Raw genomic sequence first — 23473 nt, forward strand, 5'->3', positions numbered from 1 at the left:
GTAGCTAATTGAATTATCGTAACAGAATGCCATCTCATTCTGCAGATCACATTGTTCATTTGATGTAATGGGTCAAGGCAGAGCAAGCCAAGTCATTTCTTCTTAGGACCCAACGAGGACAATCGCAGCAGTCTTTTACTTTCGGGTGAAATTTGCAGTTGTAGCAAGTACAATGTCCTCATTTAATTTATGGTAGATAACAGAAACTCAGCGGTCAAAAAATTAGTGACCCTTAAAGATAACATTACAAGCATCGCTTACACTTCCCAGTCACATTAATATGACTGCCTGTCAGAAGCCTTCGTAACCACTTATTGCAGCGTGGACCGCTGCGAGACGTGCAGAAAAAGAGTCAGGTTGTGCAAGGTACCGACAGGGATGTTCAGCCGTGCCGACTCCAGTGCCGTGACCGCCTGAGCTAGGTTCCATGACGCGAACAGTCCTATCGAGGTGGTCCCATAGATTCTGGATTGGATTTTAATCCGGAGCGTTTGGTGGCCAACGGAGTATGGTTAACTCGTCCTGCTGCTCTTCGAACCACCCACGTACACTGCGAGTTGTTTGATGTATTGCATTGTTCTGCTGATAGATGCCTTTCTGCCGAGGAAAGACAGATGCAGACCTGTGTTGACCCATTGTGCCTTCCAGAATGACGAGGTCACTCTGGGAATGCCATGAAAACATTCCACAGACAATAACGCACCCTCGATTGTTGAAGGGTGTTTGCTTTCAGACGCTTCACGCCGTACACGTCAACGGTCATCTGTCCGCTGGAAAATAAAACGTGATTCACCTGAAAAGGCTACCTATCGCCACTTAGTGGACATCCAGTTGCCGTACTGGTGCACAAATGCCAGCCTTCATCGCCGACGAACAGTAACCAGCCTGATGCATGAACCAGCCACCTGCTGCTGAGACCCACATGCAGAAACGTTCGCTGAGCGGTCGTTGAGGAGACACAGTTGATAGCCCCTTGGTTCATCTGGGCGGTCAGTTGCTCAACAGTTGCACGTCTCTTCGCCCGTGCCATCCGCGGTGGCCAAGCGGTTCTAGGCGCTTCAGTCCGGAACCGCGCTGCTGCTACGGTCACAGGTTAGAATCCTGCCTCGGGCATGGTTGTGTGTGATGTCCTTAGGTTAGTTAGGTTTAAGTAGTACTAAGTCTAGGGGACTGATGACCTCAGATGTTAAGTCCCATTGTGCTTAGAGCCATTTGAACCATATTTTGTTCGCCCGTATGCTTCTCTGCAGACGTCGTTCACCCCTGTCGTCTGTGGCCTATGGTGCACCACAGTTGCCTCGGTGCTGGTTTTGGATAGCTCAGTTCAATTTTTCCACGCGCGGAATGCTTTAACCTTGAAGGCATGCGAACAGTTTACAAACGTAGCCATTTCGAAAATGCTTCCACCCTTGGCTTGAGAGCCAATGATCATGCCGTTTTGGACGTCAAATAAATCACTCCATTTCCGCATTACGATAACAACTCCACAGTTTTCCCGTCCCCCTCCTCCTCCCCCCCCCCCCCCCCGACACGTTTTATGTACCCTCATTATTAGTGTTGCCACCTGCCGTCTGTGAGCGGTTATTGCACAGTGACGTCGAACATGGCGGTGGTGCAGTGGACTGACTAATACCTTGTAATTCTGCCCCTGTATTTAATAATAGGAAGGGAGTCCACAAGGTTGTACAGGTACAAGGTTGTGCAGGTACGTTGCATCTAGGTTAAACTACTCGCTGAGGATTTTCTCGGACGAGTCTGCCAAATTGCGGGGATGCTGTTATCGGCGTTTTACCCGCTGTTCTACATCTACATCTACATCTACATCCATACTCCGCAAGCCACCTGACGGTGTGTGGCGGAGGGTACCCTGAGTACCTCTATCGATTCTCCCTTCTATTCCAGTCTCGTATTGTTCGTGGAAAGAAGGATTGTCGGTATGCTTCTGTGCGGGCTCTAATCTCTCTGATTTTATCCTCATGGTCTCTTCGCGAGACATACGTAGGAGGGAGCAATATACTACTTGATTCTTCGGTGAAGGTATGTTCTCGAAACTTCAAGAAAAGCCCGTACCGAGCTACTGAGCGTCTCTCCTGCAGAGTCGTCCACTGGAGTTTATCTATCATCTCCGTAACGCTTTCGCGATTACTAAATGATCCTGTAACGAAGCGCGCTGCTCTCCGTTGGATCTTCTCTATGTCTTGTATCAACCCTATCTGGTACGGATCCCACACTGCGGAACAGTATTCAAGCAGTGGGCGAACAAGCGTACTGTAACCTACTTCCTTTGTTTTCGGATTGCATTTCCTTAGGATTCTTCCAATGAATCTCAGTCTGGCATCTGATTTACCGACGATCAACTTTATATGATCATTCCATTTTAAATCACTCCTAATACGTACTCCAAGATAATTTATGTAATTAACTGCTTCCAGTTGCTGACCTGATATTTTGTAGCTAAATGATAAGGGATCTATCTTTCTGTGTATTCGCAGCACATTACACTTGTCTACATTGAGATTGAATTGCCAATCCCTGCACCATTGTCAATTCGCTGCAGATCCTCCTGCATTTCAGTACAATTTTCCATTGTTACAACCTCTCGATACACCACAGCATCATCTGCAAAAAGTCTCAGTGAACTTCCAATGTCATCCACAAGGTCATTGATGTATATTGTGAATAGCAACGGTCCTATGACACTCCCCTGCGGCACACCTGAAATCACTCTTAATTCGGATGACTTCTCTCCATTGAGAATGACATGCTGTGTTCTGTTATCTAGGAACTCTTCAATCCAATCACACAATTGGTCTGATAGTCCATATGCTCTTACTTTGTTCATTAAACGACTGTGGGGAACTGTATCGAACGCCTTGCGGAAGTCAAGAAACACGGCATCTACCTGTGAACTCGTGTCTATGGCCCTCTGAGTCTCGTGGACGAATAGCGCGAGCTGGGTTTCACACGACCGTCTTTTTCGAAACCCATGCTGATGCCTACAGAGTAGGTTTCTAGTCTCCAGAAAAGTCATTATATTCGAACATAACACGTGTTCCAAAATTCTACAACTGATCGACGTTAGAGATATAGGTCTATAGTTCTGCACATCTGTTCGACGTCCCTTCCTCATTCAGTGCCTACAGCAATTTCTGTAGATTTTGAAACACTTTGAAACACAAGTCGTGAAACGCGTTTCCGGTCCATCTCAGTCACGATCTTTGTCTGACAGCAACTCCGTCGTCGTGTTTCGTGGTCACGTGTATTACACCATCGTTTGTAGCCGTTGAGAAGTCGGCCGCGAAACACCAACAAATCCAGCAACTTCACACACAGTATGGCCATGGGTACGACCAAACACGAGTGCCCCTTTCTGCCACTCTGTCACGTTCTTTCAAAGCACAATGTTCGCTTAAAACAAAAATGCCTCACTGATCGCTACTGTCTTATACTCACATAGAAGCAGAAGCTTAACGTTTCATCTCTGCATGTGTGCTGCGGTGACCAATTTTTTGTCTGGTAAGCTATTCGTTTTTGTATTCTCACGTCAAATAACTGGAAATATACTGCCATCTGAAACACAAACATTAATACACTGACGGAAAAAAATCTCGACTCCAACAAATAATTAATGTAGAGTAATTAAATTTCTGGAATACATTTATCTGTATGACATATTTAAATGAATAACATTGCAAGATCACAGGTTAATGTAAAAGCGAGACGAAGCATTTCAGATGTGAAACGCTATTAATTAATAACCGGTGTGACCGCCAGAATGTTGTATGCCAGCATGCAAACGTTCATGCAGTGTGTTCTACAGGTTCCGGATGTCAGTTTGTGCGTTGGAGTTCTATGCCTGTCGCTCTTCGTCGGTCAACAGAGGGACGGTTAGTCCCGGTTGTCGAAGACGCTGGAGTTGTCCGATGATGTCCCATACGTGCTCAACTGGAAATAAATGTAGTGATCGAGCAATTCAAGCCAACACGTGCACACTCTGTAGAGCATGTCGGGTTACAATTGCTGTATGTGAGCGAGAGTTATCCTGTTCGAAAATACTCTCTGGAATGCTGTACGGGAATGGCAGCACAACAATTCGAATCACCAGACTTAATTTCTGGTGGTCCCCAAGCCATTGTTAAAGGCCCTTTGCTGTTCCTTATCAATATAAACAATTTGGGAGACGATCTGAGCAGCCGTCTTTGGTTGTTTGCAGATGATGCTGTCGTTTATCGACTAGTAAAATCATCAGAAGATCAAAACAAATTGTAGAATGATTTACAAAAGATATCTGTATGGCGCTAAAATTGGCAATTGACCCTAAATAGCCGGGCGGAGTGGCCGAGCGGTTCTAGGCGCTACAGTCTGGAACCGCGCGACCGCTACGGTCGCAGGTTCGAATCCTGCCTCGGGCTTGGGTGTGTGTGATGTCCTTATGTTAGTTAGGTTTAAGTAGTTCTAAGTTCTAGGTGACTGATGACCTCAGAAGTTAAGTCCCATAGTGATCAGAGCCATTTGACCCTAAATAACGAAAAGTGTGAGGTCACCCCACATGAGTGCTAAAAGGAATCCGTTAAACTCCGGATACACGATAAATCTGTCAAATTTAAAGTCCGTAAATTCAACTAAATAACTAGGAATTACAATTACGAACAATCTAACTTGGAAGGTACACATAGAAAATGTTGTGGGGAAGGCTAACCAAAGACTGCGTTTTATTGGCAGGACACTTAGAAAATGTAACATATCTACTAAAGAGACTGCTCACCCTACGCTTGTCCGTCCTCTTTTGGAATACTGCTGCGCGATGTGGGATCCTTACCAGATAGAATTGACGGAGTACATCGAAAAAGTTCAAAGAAGGGAAGCACGTTTTGTATTGCCGCGAAATAGGGGAGGGAGTGTCACTGAAACGATACAGGATCAATGAAACAACGGCATTTTTCGTTGCGGCGGAATCTTCTCACGAAATTTCAATCATCAACTTTCTCCTCCGAATGGGAAAATATTTTGTTGACGCCGACCTACATAGGTAAAAACTATCTCCATAAGAAAATGAGAGAAATCAGAGCTCGCACGGAAAGAAGTAGATGTTCGTTTTTTCCGCGCGCTGTACGAGACTGAAATAACAGAGAATTATGAAAGTGGCTCAAAGAACCCTCCGCCGTCCACTTAAATGTGATTTTCATAGTATCCATGTAGATGTAGAAGTATACGTACAAATTTGCTATCCGGGTGCATGGGATAACCATGAGAGTGATGCTGCTGCCATACGAAATCACTCCCCAGTCCGTAACTCTAGGTGCAGGTCCATTGTGTCTAGCACGCAGATGGGTTGGCTGATGGACCTCAACTTGCCTCCTTCTAGCCACCACATGACCATCACTGACACTGAGGCAGAACCAACTTTCAACAGAAAACACAACAGACATCCAAGTGTTGCGATTTTTCCCCGTCAATGTAGTTTTCTTATACAATTTGCGGATATGTAAATTAAACGTGCTTCTAAGTACCACTATGGCTATGTGAGAAATGGAGATTAAATGGGAAAAAGCATCGATTCAAAAATGAGAATTGAGAAACACAGGTATCAGTCTTAGAAATATGTCAAAACTTTTGCTTGGGGATCAGCATTAATGAATACCAGACTGTAATACAGCATATTACTTTATTGCTAGATCTGTGTCGTTTACCAGTCATGACTGGACAGATGCGTCATAGAAATGTCAAGGAAAACTTGCACTAGGGTCCTTAGGAATAAGAGATTTTGCTCATTGATTCCAATCATACCTGTGAGATACAATACAAAGAGTGGAAATAACATGTGCCTCAAGTAATGTCCAATTCGTGGTGAAACATTTATCAGAACCATAATGTTAGTTTATGGGGAAAAACTATCTTTGCTGATCATGGCAAACATAGAGTCACTGCCAAATAACAAGAGAATTCCTTCCAGAGAAAGCAAATGAAAGCTTAGAGAAAATTTACAATTTTTCAGTATGCAATAAAGTTACCCTGAGCACAAAGGAAACAAATGCCGTGACTTTCAATTTGTAGAAGGTAAACATCACTGTTACATCAAGTGTAAATGTTAATTCTGTAGATTGCATAATCAAAACAAAATATCGAGGAATTAACATTGATTAGATTGTCAGTTGTGGTTTTTTGCAAAGATACTAGCAAATAGAATATCCTTACTCATTTAGAGTCCTATATTCACCGTGTAACATTCAGTGTCTTTTAGTTACATACTGTCCATATGCACACTGAAATCTCAATTACTGAATACATGTATAGACAGATATGAACACAGCCCTCAAACTATAAAAGAAGCACTATTAGAATGGTGAAACAACTAAACATAGAAACAACTAAAAATAGTAGTCAGGGCCATTGTAAAGATAAGTTGAAAATATTGAGGGTATTCATTACATCATATGAATACATTTACAGGTCAGTTGTGCTCATAAGAAGAACCTTCATAATTACTGGAAACACATCTCTAGCTATGACTATAGAACAAAATCCAAACTGGACTGAGAAAAATAAACAGAAAACTAGCAGTGCTTAAAATTTTAGAATAAATTTCCGAAGTAGAATAAAGAGATTATAAAACTTATTTTTAAAAAGGCAGTTAAAAAGTACTTCTTAAGCAATACAGTCTATATAATAAAAGATTGTTAACGTAGCAAAGAGATTTGATTTGGTAAAAAACGTAATACCGGGTGGTTATAATTGAACTGACGGTGTTCCAAGTGCTGCAGTGCGTCCTGTTTACGTAGCAGGACGCTGAAACATCGTAGGTGTGTTCATTAATCGATCCGCTCGCGGAGTATGCTGAAATAAGTAGTAGTTCCACTTTCTGCCACCAGGTGAAAAAATGGCGCTGTAGGCAGTCAGAATGTGGTGTGGGGTGCAGGAAAAAGGGAGGAACTATCAAACACATGATAATTGTTGTTCTGGCACTTTTATGAGCATATAGTCTTAAGTTATAACAATGTCTCCCAACTCAACAACATGGTTCATCTGTAACATGGCATAGTCGACAGTTGCTCGCAGCATATGCGGTGTAATTAGAGCGATATGTCGTCGTATGCTACGCTGCAGATCGGAAAGAATGCACATAAATCCCTAATAGACACCATCTTTCAGATATCCCCACAACAAGAACTCATATGGATTTAGGTCGGGGGATCTGGAAGGCCACACGTCCTGAAATTGCTTAGAGGCAATGCGGTCGTTGGTAAAGGTTTCTCAAAGCAAATATTTCACATGGCAAGCAACAGATGATATCGTCCCACCTTGCCTGAAAATAGTGGTTCAAATGGCTCTGAGCACTATGGGACTTAACATCTATGGTTATCAGTCCCCTAGAACTTAGAACTACTTAAACCTAACTAACCGAAGGACATCACACAACACCCAGTTATCACGAGGCAGAGAAAATCTGAAAATAGTGATGTAGACACAGTTGCGTTCTTCCAAAGCTGGAATCACGTGTTGCACAAGGAGACAGGTACAACAACAGATGTCACTGTGTACGTAACAGGCCCGCGAGATGTCATCTCCTGGAAGAAAAACAGCCCGAGAATGAAGAAGCTTGTGAAACCACATCACACAGTCACATAAGCTGTCTGCAGTGAATGTTCCTGCACATGTGTCTTAGCAGAACCGTATATGCAACATTTCTGTGAATTCACGGTACCGTACAGAGTAAAATGTGCCTCGTCCATTCAGAGATATTTCTCGGCCACATGTCATCCATTTTCGTGTGTGCCAAAAACGAAGGGCAAAGTCACGGTGTTTCAGCCCATCTTGGGGGCTTCATTTGGTGCACACTCTGAAATTTGTAGGGATACCGGTGTGAAACGTACTTCAAAATCTTTTAAACTGTTGATAATGAGAGACAGAATTGCAGCTACAGCAGCTGCATCAACAACTCCCATGAAAATTGGCCGCCTCGCTCTCCTGCTGCACCCCCTGATTCATCTTTTTCTTCAACTTTCTTGATCACACACTAAATGCGAACAAGGACAACCATCAGCTGTTGAATGGAACGACGGCAATGAAAATTTGTGCCGGACCGGGACTCGAATCCGGATTTCCCGCGTACCGTGTGCCGTCGCCTTACCATTTGGCTATCCGTGCACGACTCCGGCAACTCCCAAACTTCGATATGTCGTCAACCATGCATCTACAACATGTACTCGTACATCCATTACGCATATTCCCGTACAGGTGAGACATTTTACTTGGAAGTCGCTTGCCCGGGTCGGTGGCTAAATACGATATTGCAGTGCCTGTGTTATTCTGAATTACGATGTAAAGTTCCTTTGGACATGCATGCATGTTGCAGATGCATGGATGGCGACATACGGAAGTTTGGGTCTGGCCATGACTCGTGCACGGATAGCCAAATGGTAAGGCGACGGCTCACGATAAGCGGGAAATTCGGGTTCGATTCCCGGGCCAGCACAAATTATTGTCACTGGTGTCGTTCCGTTCCTGAGCTGATGGCTGCCCATATTCGCAATTACGAATACATTTAATGTATTTCTTAGCGGCTGTAGTCGCCGCAGTGCCTGTTCCTTTGGACATGCATGCATGTCCAAAGGAACTTTGCATCGTAATTCAGAATAACGCAGGTTCTACAATAGCATATTCTTGATCATATTCTTTAGTCTACTTATCCACGTGGAGCCTCTTCGTAGCTGTTTCTATCGGCCATATTCCCGCATGCAGCCCTGCTGTTGCTGTTGTTCTGATAAAGCAGCTTTACCAACAGTGCACGACCTTTCTTCTCAATAGCCATTGCATTTCATACGGAAAACTTCAACCTTCGTAACGCTTTATACCAACAGTCACTAGTTAATGAACATACGTACGATGTTTCAGTGTCCTGCGATGTATTATCCCGCATTGCAGCTCTCGGAATATCGTTAGTTTAATTATTACCACCCGATACAGGTAACGCAAATATATTGCACACTAAAGTGTTTTCTTCAGTGAAACCTTACACAAATCCTTTACACTGCAACTCTTTCTCAGCTCAACATCTCGCTCACTATTTAAGGTTGTTAACTTAAGGTACAAGAAAACAAATTGGGAAATTGCAGTACACAAAATAAAAATAAATCATCGTCATACTCTTGTATCAGCGAATAGTGTGTGTAGTTTGTGCACTGTTGTTGAGGAGTGAATTAAGAGTGTAGTTTTTGCTTTTTACATTATGAAATAACTTCATTGCAAAAATGTATAATCGAAACAGTATTGTAATTTGGAATAAATCTATCCATGCTGTACTGTTCTTAACAGACTAGCCCTGTATACAGGAGGATGGAGGCTCTAATCCCCTTACGATACCGATTTTCTGAGGTTTCCCTAATTACTTCAAATAAATGCCCGGACGATTGTACCATAAGACCATCGCCGTCGTCTTACCCTTATTAAACTATTTGTTCGCTAAATCGCAGGACTCAGCTTTTACAGTTTCTAACACACAATTCAACAAAACCTGGCGTTTTAATTTCACAGAATGGGCATATGATTACTGAAACTGAACAGTTCAAATTTCTAAGTGTTCAGATAGATAGTAAGCTGTCGTGGAAAACCCACGTTCAGGATCTTGTTCAAAGACAAATGCTGCCATTTTTACTACTCGAACGGTATCTGAAGCGAGTGATCGTTAACACGAAAATTAGTCTACTTTGCTTATTTTCATTCTCTTATGTCGTATGGTATGATGTTTTGGTGTAACCCTTCCCATTCTAAAAAGAAATTTTTGGCTCAGAAATGGACGGTTGAGGCAATAAGTGGTGTAAGTTCACGAACCTCTTGTCGACCCCTGTTCATGAGTCTGGGTATTTTGACATTGGCCTCTCAAAATATATATATATATATATATATATATATATATATATATATATATATATATATATTCCTTACTGTCATTTCACTCAGTTAATACTCGGCAGAAATAAAACCTGCATTTCGATCACTTTTCCTTAACTCGAATGCAGAAAGGTTTGCAGTATACTGTTGCATCCATTTTCAGTAAGCTACCACTAGAATTCAAAAATCTTAGCAGTAATCCACTCGCTTTCAAATCGAAACTGAAGAGTTTCCTCATGGGTCACTCCTTCTATTTTGTCTAGGAGAATCTTGAAAAATTACGCTGATTCTTGTTGTATTGTTGATTGCGTTTACATGGGCGACACGTTAGTGGTGCGAACACATGGAGCTAAAACGCGTGAAGAGGTCGTGTAACTCTTTCCATCCTAATATAAAATTCACGATGCGTCTTAAAAATGAATACCAGCCTGACTTATTTCGGGTTCATAATCATTTTACTTTTATCTGTTATTACTTATATGTTGTAATTTCATGTACTGACACGTTTCATGACCTTGGAGATTTGCTCCTTAACTTGGTCCTACGGAACTTGATGTGTAAATAAATAAACAAATAGGGTGTTACATATGTCCATGCCTGTATATATCATTTACGTTTTGTTGCTCTTATTTTGTAATATCACGACATGTAAAATATTCTAGTGAAAGTGATCCGCTACTACTGTTATTAGTACCACTGCTACAAATCCTCTATAGAAACATCACATTTTCAGTGCTGATAGCTACAGAGATTTTAATTATTACAAAATTTTCCACCAGTTGTAATCGTGGACATTCTGATAACAAGTTTGACTTTACTTGAGAGTGCATAAATTTGCAATATGCCGCAAAGATTTTAAAGGTATTTCTTTGGATCACACCAAAAACAACAATATAAAATGATGCTTTGAGGTGTAAAAGACTGTTGTGTAATTTTATTGAAGCAGATCAAAACGTAATGATAAATGACTAACAGCTGAATGTTGATGAAGTTATCAGGAAACTGTCCAACGACTTATTACTTCCACTATGGAAAGTAAAACCTCTTAAAATCTCACGTAGAATAACTACGTAAATAATGTGTTTGGGAAACAGTTGTAGATAATTTAAATACAAAGAAAGTAAAAGATGAGGGTGTATCTTATATTCTTTTCCTGTAAAATAAAATATTAATAGAAAAGGATTTGAAAAATGTTTATGCAATAATGTTGCGAATAAGCCACGTACGTATGTACAAATAATTTTCTAAAGACACATAAGTAGAATATTTTGCATTGATTAGAATTTATGGATCTTTCTTAACGAATGTTTTCCTTGAATCTGAGGCACCAGAATCTGTCAAGTTCAAACCAACGCGTTTCTATCGATACATGTACTACACGTTGGTGGTGCGAACACATGGAACTAAAACGCGTGAAGAGGTCGTGTAACTCTCTCCATCCTAATATAAAATTCACGATGGGTCTTAAAAATGAATACCAGCTACCTTTCCTTGACGTATTGCTTAAGATAAGAACGGATCGACCGCTAAGTCACAGTATGTATATCGCCAAGCTCGAGCCATAAGCAATGTCACAAAGAAACTGCGTGCTAAAGTCTCTAGATCGTAGAGTTCTAACGCTCCCAGACAAAGAGAGCCTTGCCAAAGAATCAGAACACCTACGAACAGCGTTCCAAAGGAATGGGGACGCAGATGTACAGGTTGAGATAACGTTTCAGACGAACTCACCGACATCTGTGGATGAGGTTGTCCATTGTGAAAAAAGAGAAGCCAAGAATCACTTCTCTGACTTATGCTGATTCAGTCTTCGGAAAAATCCGTAGATGGGTACAGAAAAATGAAAGCCAATGCGTTTCTCTCCCATTAACGGCGACTTAAGTTCCCGAAAGCTAGTTGTGTAGCACATTCCACACTAATATGGTATGTTCTGTTAGAATAGCTGACGAAAAGTGCAAGAAATATCAGCAACACATACAACTAAAACAACCAAGCAAATCAGCTGTCGCCGAGCACTGCCTCCAATATAATTTCGAATTTAAATACGGGTGAGGCCAGTGTTGTGGTCGAAGCTTGAAGTTCTGGAATACTGCGTCTGTCGAAATAAAGACGTCGAAAAACCTAATAAGCCAGAACAGAGGTTTCAGTTTAAACAATGTTTGGTGTCCGGCACTCATCTTATTAAGATATTTACGGCCATCTCATCCACAATAGCTGTAAAACACAGAAAGAGAGAGTGAGTTTCACTGAGTAACTGCAAGTACTCTGAAAATCAAATGAGCATCGAAGGACATAGAGTGCGCCGGGAGTCGTGCTAGGTTATAAGTAAAGGTGCAACGCCAGTCATCGTTCACTGTCTGATTGGAGTCCAGGCAGCGGTTACGCAGAAGAACACAGCTCGTAAAACTTTAAGAAGAAGACTAGGTCGGCCTTTGAAATATTCTTTATGAAATGGAATCACAAACTTGGCTGAACACCCTAAAGCACACCATTAGTCAGTCATGCCTAGGAAACCTTCGAGATCATATCAGGATGATTGCTGACGAATAAAATGAGGAAACTTAAAGCTGTTTCTCAGGTTCCCTCAAAAGATAATGATGAAACAAGTCAACAACAATGTGTAGAGGAGTGGAAGCAATCACCCGTAACTGAAACATCGGTTAAAGAAGTGCAGGATTTGGGCTTTTATCTTCAAACGTTATCAAATTCTCTATTTGATAGGGAAACCTTAAGATTCACAGCTTATCAAATGTTTTCGAAGATGTTACACTAGACTTAACAAATTTGTTGTTGAGCTGTCGTAATTATAATGTTCATGAGATTTGCTGTATTGATACACCATGCAGCACATGCAGAATAAATTCATGATTGGGAACGTTTTTTGACACATCACTTATCATGTGGCTTCCCTCCCCCCTTGCCATCCCACTTTATCTCTCATACACTTTCACCCTTCTCAGTTTTTGCACCTAATTGTGTTATACACACTATGCAAATCTTGCAGTTGAAAGTTACATGTACAGCCAATAAGCATGTAGTTTAATAAGAGACATACACTGATGAGGTAAAACATTATGACCAGCTACTTAGTATCGTTTTGGTCCACCTTTGGAATGCAGTCCCATTTGTTTACACAACGGTGGTTTGTGGGCATGGAGCTGGTGCCCTATAGTGTCCCAAATGTGTTCCATCGGTTTCAGATAAAGCGAATTTGTTGGACAAGACATCTGCGTGAGTTTTACTATTATGCTCTTCAAACCACTAAAGCAAGATTCTGGCCGTGCGACACACAGTTATCCTATTGGAAGATATCATCACTGTTGGTGAAGACATCAAGAATGAAGGTACAAAGGCAGTACACGGTATTGTTCTTGTAGTCCACAGCTGTCATGGTGCCTTCGATTACTATCAAAGCTCCCAGGGAAGCCCAGGTGAATGTCCCCCTTAGCGTAGCCTGCGTCAGTAGTGCGGTACTTGTTTCGAACAACGGCGGACTTGGCTAGTGGCGTATCCAGACACGACCATCGACCTGGTGTAACAGGAACTGAGCTTCATCCGACCAGGCGACACGTTTCCATTCATGCACGGCCCAATCTCGATGAATCCGTGCCAACTACAGAAATAATTGGCCTTGTCTTGGGTCCTACTTACAGATCGGTCAAACTGATCGTCATCTAATAGATCTTCAATTTTCTTGTCCCTTCTTCTGTACATTATTCTTGTCAGCAACTTGGATGCACGAACAATTAAGCTGACTGTGCGATACTCCTCGAACTTGTCGGCTCTAGCAATCTTGAGAATTCTGTGGATGATGTTTTGCCCAAAGTCTGATGGTATATCGCCAGTCTCATACATTCTACACACTAACGTGAATAATCATTTTGATGCTACTTACCCCAATGATTTTAGAAATTCCGATGGAATATTATCTATTCCATGTGGCTTATTTAAGTCTTCCAAAGCTCTTCTAGATTCTGATTCTAATACTGGATCCCCTATCTCTTCCAGTCGACTCCTGGTTCTTCTTCTAACACGTCAACAGATAAGCTTTCCTCTGCATTTAACAGTGGAACTCCCCTCGCCCTCTTTATTAACGCCCTTGCTTTTAATGTCACCGAAGGTTATTTTATGCCGAGTCAGTCGTTCCGACAGTCATTTCTTTTTCGATTTCTTCACATTTTTCATGTAGCCATTTCGACGTAACTTCCCTGGAATTCTTATTTATTTCGTTCCTAAGTGACTTGTGTATCTGTATACCTGAATTTCTCTGAACGTTTTCGTACTTCCATCTTTCGTCGATCAGCGGAAGTATTTCTTCTATTACCCATGGTTTCTTCGTAGTTACCTTCCTTGTACCTACGTTTTTCTCTCCAACTACTGTTATTGACCTTTTTAGAGATATCCATTCCTCTTCAACTGAACTGCCTACTAAGCTATTCATTACCGCAGTATATACAGCCTCAGAGAACTTCAAGTGTATCTCTTCATTCATCAGTACTTACGCATCTTGCTTTTTTGCCCATTGATTCTTTCTGACTAGTCTCTTAAACTTCAGCCTACTCTTCATCATTACGAAATTGTAATCTGAGTCTATATCTGCCCTTGCGAATGTCTTACAATCCAATACTTGGTTTCGGAATCTCTGCACGATGTAATCTAACTGAAATCTTCCTGTATCTCCCGGCCTTATACAAGAATAGCTCCTCGTCTTGTGATTCTTGAACAGAGTATTCGCTATTACCATCTGAAATTTATTGCAGAACTCAATTAGTCTTTCTTCTCTCTCATTCCTACTGCCAGACCCATACTCTACCGTAACCCTTTCTTCTTCTCCTTCCCCTAAAACCGCAATCCAATCCCCAGTGACCATTAGATTTTTATCTCCCCTTACGTACTGAATTATCCGTTCAGTATCCTTATCCTACTTAAGAATGAGTAATCCCAGAACATAAATCCGCAGAACGTTATAGAAAGAAATCAAAGAAAGTATGTCAAACTGTGTATTAGTTTCTTTCCATACTTGTTATGACACTTAGTGTAAAATTTTCAGAAATGATTTGCTTAAGGACGTCCAAAACGTTTTTTAAATTTAAATCATCATATGATGACTGACAAGAACTTTTTAAGAAATTTTAAGATCTCTTTCTAATTTTTGTCATGTTTGTCTGTACAGCAATGGTCCAGCAATGAAATTGATATCGATGAACCCGTAAACTACACGAAGGAGATCAGTGACGTGGTCTCAGAAATGAGGCAAATCATAGGTGCAGAGATGGAGGACTACCAGTACCCAAACGGACTATACAACGTGACAGCAAGGTAACTTCTCCTCTGATGATCTATCGCATATGTGCATATTTGTGATGTCATTTGTAGTTAATTCGTTATTACCAGTTATTAACTGCTTATGGACGCTGACAAGGCAAATCCTGAACACTGTCTCATTTGTTTTTGTTGTGACTTTACATGACGTTTGTCCTTGATAATAACCAAGCACAGAAAAGAATATATGTGTCTTAGAATAGTAAGTGTTTATTTGCAGTGTGATTCTGATTCAGTTAAAAATGAATGTTTTTAATTAGAATATTTCATTGTTCTACAGTGTGGGATCAGTCGATCTGTGCTCATCCCAGACCTTTAAGGCTAGCTAAAAATCGTGAAATACACAGGAAAAGAAATTCGTGATGTAGTGATATGCTTCACTGATTTGGCTGGGAACCAACACAGCATTCGCCTTTAATGTTGAAAACTATTGCTTTATGACTTTCTACACGTTTACGACTTGGAGGGAGGTGCCCATCGTTTCGCAGCAGACAATAAGCTGCAATTTGCTAAGTATCATACAATATCGAATATTGAACGTAGACAAAGAATGGCAGCAGGAGTGGTCACAGGTTTGTTGGGCGCGTGGGAGAGCGACACGGAGTTGGCAGACGCTTCAAGATAGATGCAAACAATCTCGTGAAAGAATAAGTTTTCACTTTGCAGCTGGGTGTGCACTGACATCAAATTTCTCGGCAGATGAAACCTGTGTACCAGGCCGGGACTCAAGCTTGTGACCTTTGCCTTTCGTGGGCAAGTACTCTATCGACTGGGCTGTCCAAGCAAGACTCACGACCCGCCAACAGAGCTTAAACTTCTGCCAGTCCTCTCTCTCCCTTTTCAAACTTCACAAAAGTTGTGCCCATCTTTCGAAACTAATACTCGAGGAAGAAAGGATATAACGGAGAAGGTGTGCAAGAGCCGGCCGCTGTGTCCGAGCGGTTCTAGGCGCTTCAGTCCGGAACCACGCTGCTGCTACGGTCCCAGGTTCGAATCCTGCCTCGGGCACGGATGTGTGTGATGTCCTCAGGTTACTTAGGTTTAAGTAGTTCTAAGTCTAGGGAACTGATACCCTCAGATGTTAAGTCCCATAATGCTTAGAGCCATTCGAACCATTTGAGGTGTGCCAGAGGACTTCTATGAATGGACGTAGGAGATGAGGTACTGCCAGAAGTAAAGCTGTAAGGGCAACACAGCGGACACGCCAGTGATTCCGTGTGCGGAGCGCGAGCTCGTCGTGTTTACATTCTGACGGCCGTTGGTTCCGTGCCGGCTTACTGTCTACGATACATGGCGAACCGTACACCCCGATTTACTTTCTGCAACGATTATACCTGACCCAGAGCGCTCGAGGTGGAGCGTTTTGTGCGAGAGGAAGTGAAGATGCCGGCTACCGATATTATCGGAATACATTTGTCGATCGTGAGCAGCACGGTCTATGTTCAAAAATGTTCAAATGTGTGTGAAATCTTATGGGACTTAACTGCTAAGGTCATCAGTCCCTAAGCTTACACACTACTTAACCTAAATTATCCTAAGGACAAACACACACAACCATGCCCGAGGGAGGACTCGAACCTCCGCCGGGACCAGCCGCACGGTCTATGTTAAAATCATTAATGACGCGGCGTGCGAAAGCACCCTACGCGAGACCAAACAGGGGTTGCCTTCTGTCATGCTGATGGCAATGTTGGGGCGGTAACCGTCGACCAAGCGGGCTTATGTATGCGTACGATACGCATTTTCGAATTGCCATTCGAACTTCCTGCAGCACTCCACCAATACTGCACAAATGGTTCAAATGACTCTGAGCACTATGGGACTTAACTTCTGAGGTCATCAGTCCCATAGAACTTCGAACTGCTTAAACCTAACTAACCTAAGGACATCACACACATCCATGCCCGAGGCAGGATTCCAACCTGCGACCGTAGCGGTCGCTCGGTTCCAGACTGTAGCGCCTAGAACCGCTTGGCCACCCCGGCTGGCAATACGGCACAGTCCACGGCCATACTGCGGAGAATTGGACAGTGTCATACATACCGTGTTCTAAACGGCGCCCGACAGGTCACCATTGATCTCCGAAGTCACGTCCCATCATACTTCAGCTGTGCGGATGCCGTGAAATAATTATATATGACGGCCAGCCTCAGACCTGTTCCCGATGCAGCAAAGAAGGCCACCTTAGTTACATCCGAATGCCTACAACGGCGTGTTACGCAACTTCCAGCCGCCGTAGAACCGTCTGCGTCGCGACCTACGGTGCTACTGGTGACCTGCGCCGCTGCTTTTGCTTCTCCTATCATCTTGCAACGCCGCCCGGACGCCACAAATGAGCCCGACAATACCCCGACGGCCATCGAACCCGCTCCGACGGTGCCTACGCGACCGGCCGCTGACCCAACCCTCGGCAACACGATGGAGATCGACTCGCTCAGCGTCTCTAGGGCGGCTTTCATGCCAGATCTACGCGACTCCCTTTCGTCGATGGACACATGAGGTCGTGTAAGGAAACAACGTTCTCCGAAACGTCGCAAGGGTAGTCTCCGCAACGTTTCCGGTCAAGAGGTGACTTTGCAGGTCGAGGACGAGACCGCCATCGACCCGAACGACGCCCCCGAATCCGCCACTACCGAAGGAGTCGATTGTAAGCACAGCTACATCCACCCCCAAAGCACCATGGGGACGTTGAACTATTTAATGAACATAGCACAGCCGAAACTACACCACGAACCACTACTCCATCATCTGACGACAAAGTAGACTATACACCAGTGCCCGCCTCTACGGTATGGTACGACGAGGAGGTCGAGGAGCAGGAGCCGTTACGGAACCCTGCGCCGTCGGTGCTGCTCCACTAGCCATACTCTCCCCAGAACCCCTTGGGGGCGAATGGGATGACGTTCCACCACGACACCCACGTCCTTCCGCTAACGCCAAAGTGGACCAGCCTCCATTGATCTGCCACCACGCCTATCAGATAGCAACCATCAACAACATTATATGTTCCAGGGTGAAAATCCGCCTTATGGAGGAGATGTTCTGGGCTTCTGATATTGATTTCACCCTCCTGCGCCGGCCGGGGTAGCCGAGCGGTTCTAGGCGCTACAGTCTGGAACCGCGCGACCGCTACAGTCGCAGGTTCGAATCCTGCCTCGGGCATGGATGTGTGTGATGTCCTTAGGTTAGTTAGGTTTAAGTAGTTCTACGTTCTAGCGGACTGATGACCTCAGAAGTTAAGTTCCATAGTGCTCAGAGCCATTTGAACCATTTTGAACCACCCTCCTGCAGGAAGTTCACTTGGCCAGTCTCCCGAATATCAGTGGCTATATGCACATTCCTCCATGAGCGATCCCATGGGCTGTGGACTGGCCATCTACGTCTGCGACGGGATTTCTGTCACCAATGTCATCTTCCTTCCGTCAGCTCGGGGCATGGCACTCACTGCCATGGGGACTCGCGTCATTAATGTCTATCCCCCTTTGGGCACTGACCAACTACATGAATGGGCACAGCGTTATTCTGAGAACATCGCCCCACTATTTTTAGGGCGATACAAACACTGCCTGCTCAGAGGTGATTTTAACTGCGTTCTGCACCCAAAAGTTCATGTTACACACTATACTACATGTCAGGAACCACATATAGTGGTGCAGGACCTCCTGTTCCAAGATACCAGGGAAGTCCAAAATTGCGACTGTTCTGGCCATACCTTTCTTACCAATCATTCCACAAGCCACCTAGATAGCATATTTATGTCTCACAGAATCTTAGATCTGTGATGCAGGGCACCAAACGCTGTCCAGTGGCCTCTTCTGACCATTGTGGTTCTTCTTCCACTCCAATCTGTATGGCGCAGCTGTACGCCATGGAAACTAAATGCTTCTCATCTGCATGACCTGACTTGTCGCCAGCAAGTCATCGAGACTTGGGAAGCCTGGAAACGGCACCTTCCCATGTGCAGCTCGTCATTGGCGTGGTGGATGGACTGTGGCGAACCAGCGATCTGGAGAACACTGATGAGATACAGGAAGGACTTGGCCGACAGATATCGCAACACTGTTGACTCCTAGTATAAGATTCTCCAAGGTTTGGATACTCAGCGGCCAACCCCAGACAACCAGTTGGAACGGAAAAGAACTAAGGCGAGCGACCAGCTGAATTTTACTGAGCCTTCTGGGAACTCATGGCAGTGTGGTGGATGAATATGTTTCAAGACCAGATGACACATGTCAAAGCAGTCCCCGCCTTTGTTGAGGGCATCATCATTCTGGTCCACAAACCAGCCTCTGATTTGACGGTCATGAGCTATAGACCCTTAACCCTTTTCATTGCTGATTACAAGATTTTCGCCCGCTTACTGGTGCGTCTCTGAACAATAATCCCTCACGTCCTCTCGTCAGAGCAAACGACGCCCTGGGGGGCTAGGTTAACATACAGACTGCCACAAGGGAATGCCGCCACTTAGTTATGATGGCGGCAGCCTGCAGACGCCGTGCAGCAGTCGTCACTGTAATTTCGATAGCGCCTTCGATAAAGTGCACCACCATTTTATGTTTTTGGTGGCAGCCCGCATGGGCATCCCCCCTCCGTTCAACGACGTCCTCCAGCGACTTTACAGCAGTGCTAGTTCACGAGTCCAAGTCAATGGACATTTAGCACGTCCAGTACCGATCCGCCATTCAGTTCGGCAAGGGTGACCCCTCTCTACAGTCCTGTATGCTTTTGCCCTAGAGCCCCTCATCGGGGGCCAAGCAACCGAGCTCTCGGGCCTCACCCTTCGCCATCGTACTTTCCGCTGTCGCCCATATGCTGATGACCTCCCCCTCTTCATCCTCTCGAGCTCTGAGATTCAAGCAGTCCTCAAATTGATTACACATTATGGGGCTGCCGCTGGCAATGCCATGAATGTCGCCAAATCTTCCGCAATGTACATTGGACAAGGCCTCCAGAAAGGTGAAGTGGCACCCCTGCCACTCGTGATGACGTTCCAGTACCTCGGCATTACCTTTATCCCACCGTCACACGCACAGCGGCAACGAATTTCCATCGCCTGTTACACATTATCCGCCAGAATCTCCTGCGCCACCAGGACACACTTCAACGCATTACGTTTCTCAATGGGTATGTGGCCTCAAAATTGGTCCACATCGTGCAGGTTCTCCATGGTGGCCTCGGACTCGTCAGTGTCTGTATGCAAGCTGCGGTTTTGTATATGAGTACCATGAGAAGATAGGGGACCAGATGGGGCACATCTGTAACACGCAACTTACTTGAGGTCCTCCTACCTGCGTCCACCCCTCCACCAGTGTGTGTCTGTCACATCGTGACTCATTTGCCTCACATTTTGACCTTTTTCGTCGACTACAGTGACAAACTCACCAGTCTCCGAGATATGTGTCCACCCAGGACCAAGGATTTTTACGGCCTACTTTTGCACTGTGTTCCCCATAATATGATGGAGACCAAACATCCCACCATCCAGCAGTACATAGCGTGAAATACCATATGTCTGGGCAATGAGGTATCATATAGTCAACAGTAAATTTGCCACAAAACAGTGACTGCACAACACTGGTTTGTCGGATTCCCCTCTTTGACTCCTTTGCCAGCAACTCGACACTGATGACCACCGTCTGACCTGCGCCTCTTCACACGACGTCTGGCGATTCGTGCAGCAAAAAAATGGCTCTGAGCACTATGGGACTTAATATCTATGGTCATCAGTCCCCTAGAACTTAGAACTACTTAAACCTAACTAACGCAAGGACATCACACAACACCCAGTCATCACGAGGCAGAGAAAATCCCTGACCCCGCCGGGAATCGAACCCGGGAACCCGGGCGTGGGAAGCGAGAACGCTACAACCACGAGCTGCGGACTTCGTGCAGCAGATCACTGCCTTCTATCTCCAAGTGCCACCACACACGATCGAACCGCGAATGTTTCTATACTCAGAGGACAAACATTTTCTCGCCACCAAATTTCATGCCATTACGTGGGCCAAGGGGTTGGTGTTAGGATACCTACTCCGTGAGGGACCTAAATCCCGTCACGACTTCTGGACCTATTTACAAACAGCCCATGCAGCACTGGAACATACCCCACGCTACCGAACATTATTTGCCAGCTGTCATCGAGGGTTCTTTGTTAGATCCCCCACTCAGGTTGGGGGGGGGGGGGGGGGGGTGCCTCCAGCTGAGGGCACCAACCCCTCCTCAGGCGGTGTCTGAGCTTATGCCGCCTATGATCGATTCAACCTCCGACCTCCGCGGATGGGAGAGCGCGCCGTAAATGCGCGGATTTTATTTATCTTTTTCTTTTTCAGTTTCTTTTGCACAGACTTTATTTTTTCTGTGTGGATGAAGTACGTTCCACATAATTTCATAATAACAGTGAAAGTTACGACATAACATGGAAATAAATAAACAACAAAACGTTCCATTTATGTCGATTCCTGAATCTCTCACTTTCCTGTGCTCCATAGGCTTGGTGGCGGGGAGGGGAACACTGTGGCCAGGCCTCGGGTTTCGACCCCGGCCTACTCTGCATCCTGAGCCCCCACCCGTCCATTCCTTAATATATATACATATATAAAAGTCGGTAGAGCATTTGACCGCGAAAGGTAAAGCTCTCAGATTCGAGTCCCGGTGGGCACACAGTTTTAACCTGCCAAGAAGTTATCTGGTGAAAGCCTGCTTACAAAGTTTCAAGAATCAGCTTTAAGTGAGGACTCTAGGAATGTACTACAACCGCTATGTTTGGCTCCCATAGGAGACGCGGAGACGAGATTAGACTATATATTTGAGTGGTGTCTGTCGTTTAGGACTTGTCCTACAGACACCACTCGTGATGACACGGCTGGTGCATACATTTATATGAAATAGAGAATGGGGAAAGAAAGGGAAGGGGTGGGTGGCAATCCGTGACTTCCAGCCGCAGAGGGCATTGAAGTAATGCAATGTCGAAAGTTGAACATTCGTGCCGGAACGGGACTCGAAGCAGGATTCAGTAATTCTCATCAGCAGTTGCCTTAACCGCTTCGGCCATCCAGACACCGTCCCTAACCGGCTCAAATTTCCGACTTATTCTGCTCGCGAATTGTTGATTGTCCAACAGAAAAGACACCACTCAAAAACACACATCAAAAAAGCTTTGCATCACCCCGGTTCCCAGCACTCCTGAAGATAGACGTTGACTGTGGATGTTGTATCACAGACACAGTTCCTTTGACTTTTCAGAGATGTCACTAAACCCGCCCAAAGACGTAAACAACCATGCATGAGCAGCGGAGGGGCTTCGACAGCCGATCAGTTCCAATCATTCCACCAGGAAGGGGGTACAAGGGTCGTGTTGTCTGTAGTTCAACCATGCCCAGACGTCAACATCGCGGTTCGATCGCGTCCACATTGTTACTTTGTGCCAGGAAGGACTCTCAAGAAGAGAAATGTGAAGTCGTTTCGGAGTGAACCAAAGCGATGTTGTTCGGACATTGAGGAGATACAGAGAGACAGGAACTGTCGATGACATGCCTCGCGCAGGCCGCTCAAGGGCTACTACTGCAGTGGATGACCGCTACCTACGGATTATGGCTCGGATGAACTCTGACAGCAACGCCACCACGCTGAATAATGCTTTTCGTGCAGCCACAGGGCGTAGTGTTACGGCTCAAACTGTGCGCAATAGGCTGCATGATGCATAACTTCACTCCTGACGTCCATGGCGAGGTCCATCTTTGCAACCAGGAGACCGTGCAGCGCCGTACAGATGGGCCCAACAACATGCCGAATGGACCGCTCAGTATTGGTATCACGTACTTTTCACCGATGAGTGTCGCATATGCATTCAGACAGACAATCGTCGGAGACGTGTTTGGAGGCAAGCCGGTCAGGCTGAACGCCTTAGACACACTGTCCAGCGAGTGCAGCAAGGTGGAGGTTCCTTGCTGTTTTGGGGTGGCATTATGTGGGGCCGACGTACGCCGCTGGTGGTCGTGGAAGGCGCCGTAACATCTGTACGATACGTGAACGCAATCCTCCGACCGATAGTGCAACCATATCGGTAGCACATTGGCGAGGCATTCGTCTTCATGGATAACAATTCGCGCCACCATCGTGCACATCTTGTGAGTGATTTCCTTCAGGATGTCGACATCGGTCGACTAGAGTGGCCAGCATGTTCTCCAGACATGAACCCTATCGAACATGCCTGGCATAGATTGAAAAGGGCTGTTTATATACGATGCGACCCACCAACCACTCTAAG

The 23473-nt window shown here is 44.7% G+C and overlaps 1 protein-coding gene across 4 annotated transcripts in view; it reads left to right on the forward strand.

Moving 5' to 3' along the window:
- LOC126183505 (carbohydrate sulfotransferase 5-like) overlaps window positions 1-23473 on the forward strand; it is a 332383-nt gene that overhangs the window by 222314 nt on the left and 86596 nt on the right. For all 4 annotated transcript variants that reach the window (XM_049925552.1, XM_049925553.1, XM_049925551.1 and 1 more), the window contains one exon: window positions 15059-15204. In XM_049925552.1, coding sequence (XP_049781509.1) covers window positions 15059-15204 — 146 coding nt within the window. The remainder of the gene's footprint in view (window positions 1-15058; window positions 15205-23473) is intronic.

The sequence above is a fragment of the Schistocerca cancellata genome, chromosome 4 (assembly GCF_023864275.1).
Source record: "Schistocerca cancellata isolate TAMUIC-IGC-003103 chromosome 4, iqSchCanc2.1, whole genome shotgun sequence".
NCBI lineage: Eukaryota > Metazoa > Arthropoda > Insecta > Orthoptera > Acrididae > Schistocerca > Schistocerca cancellata.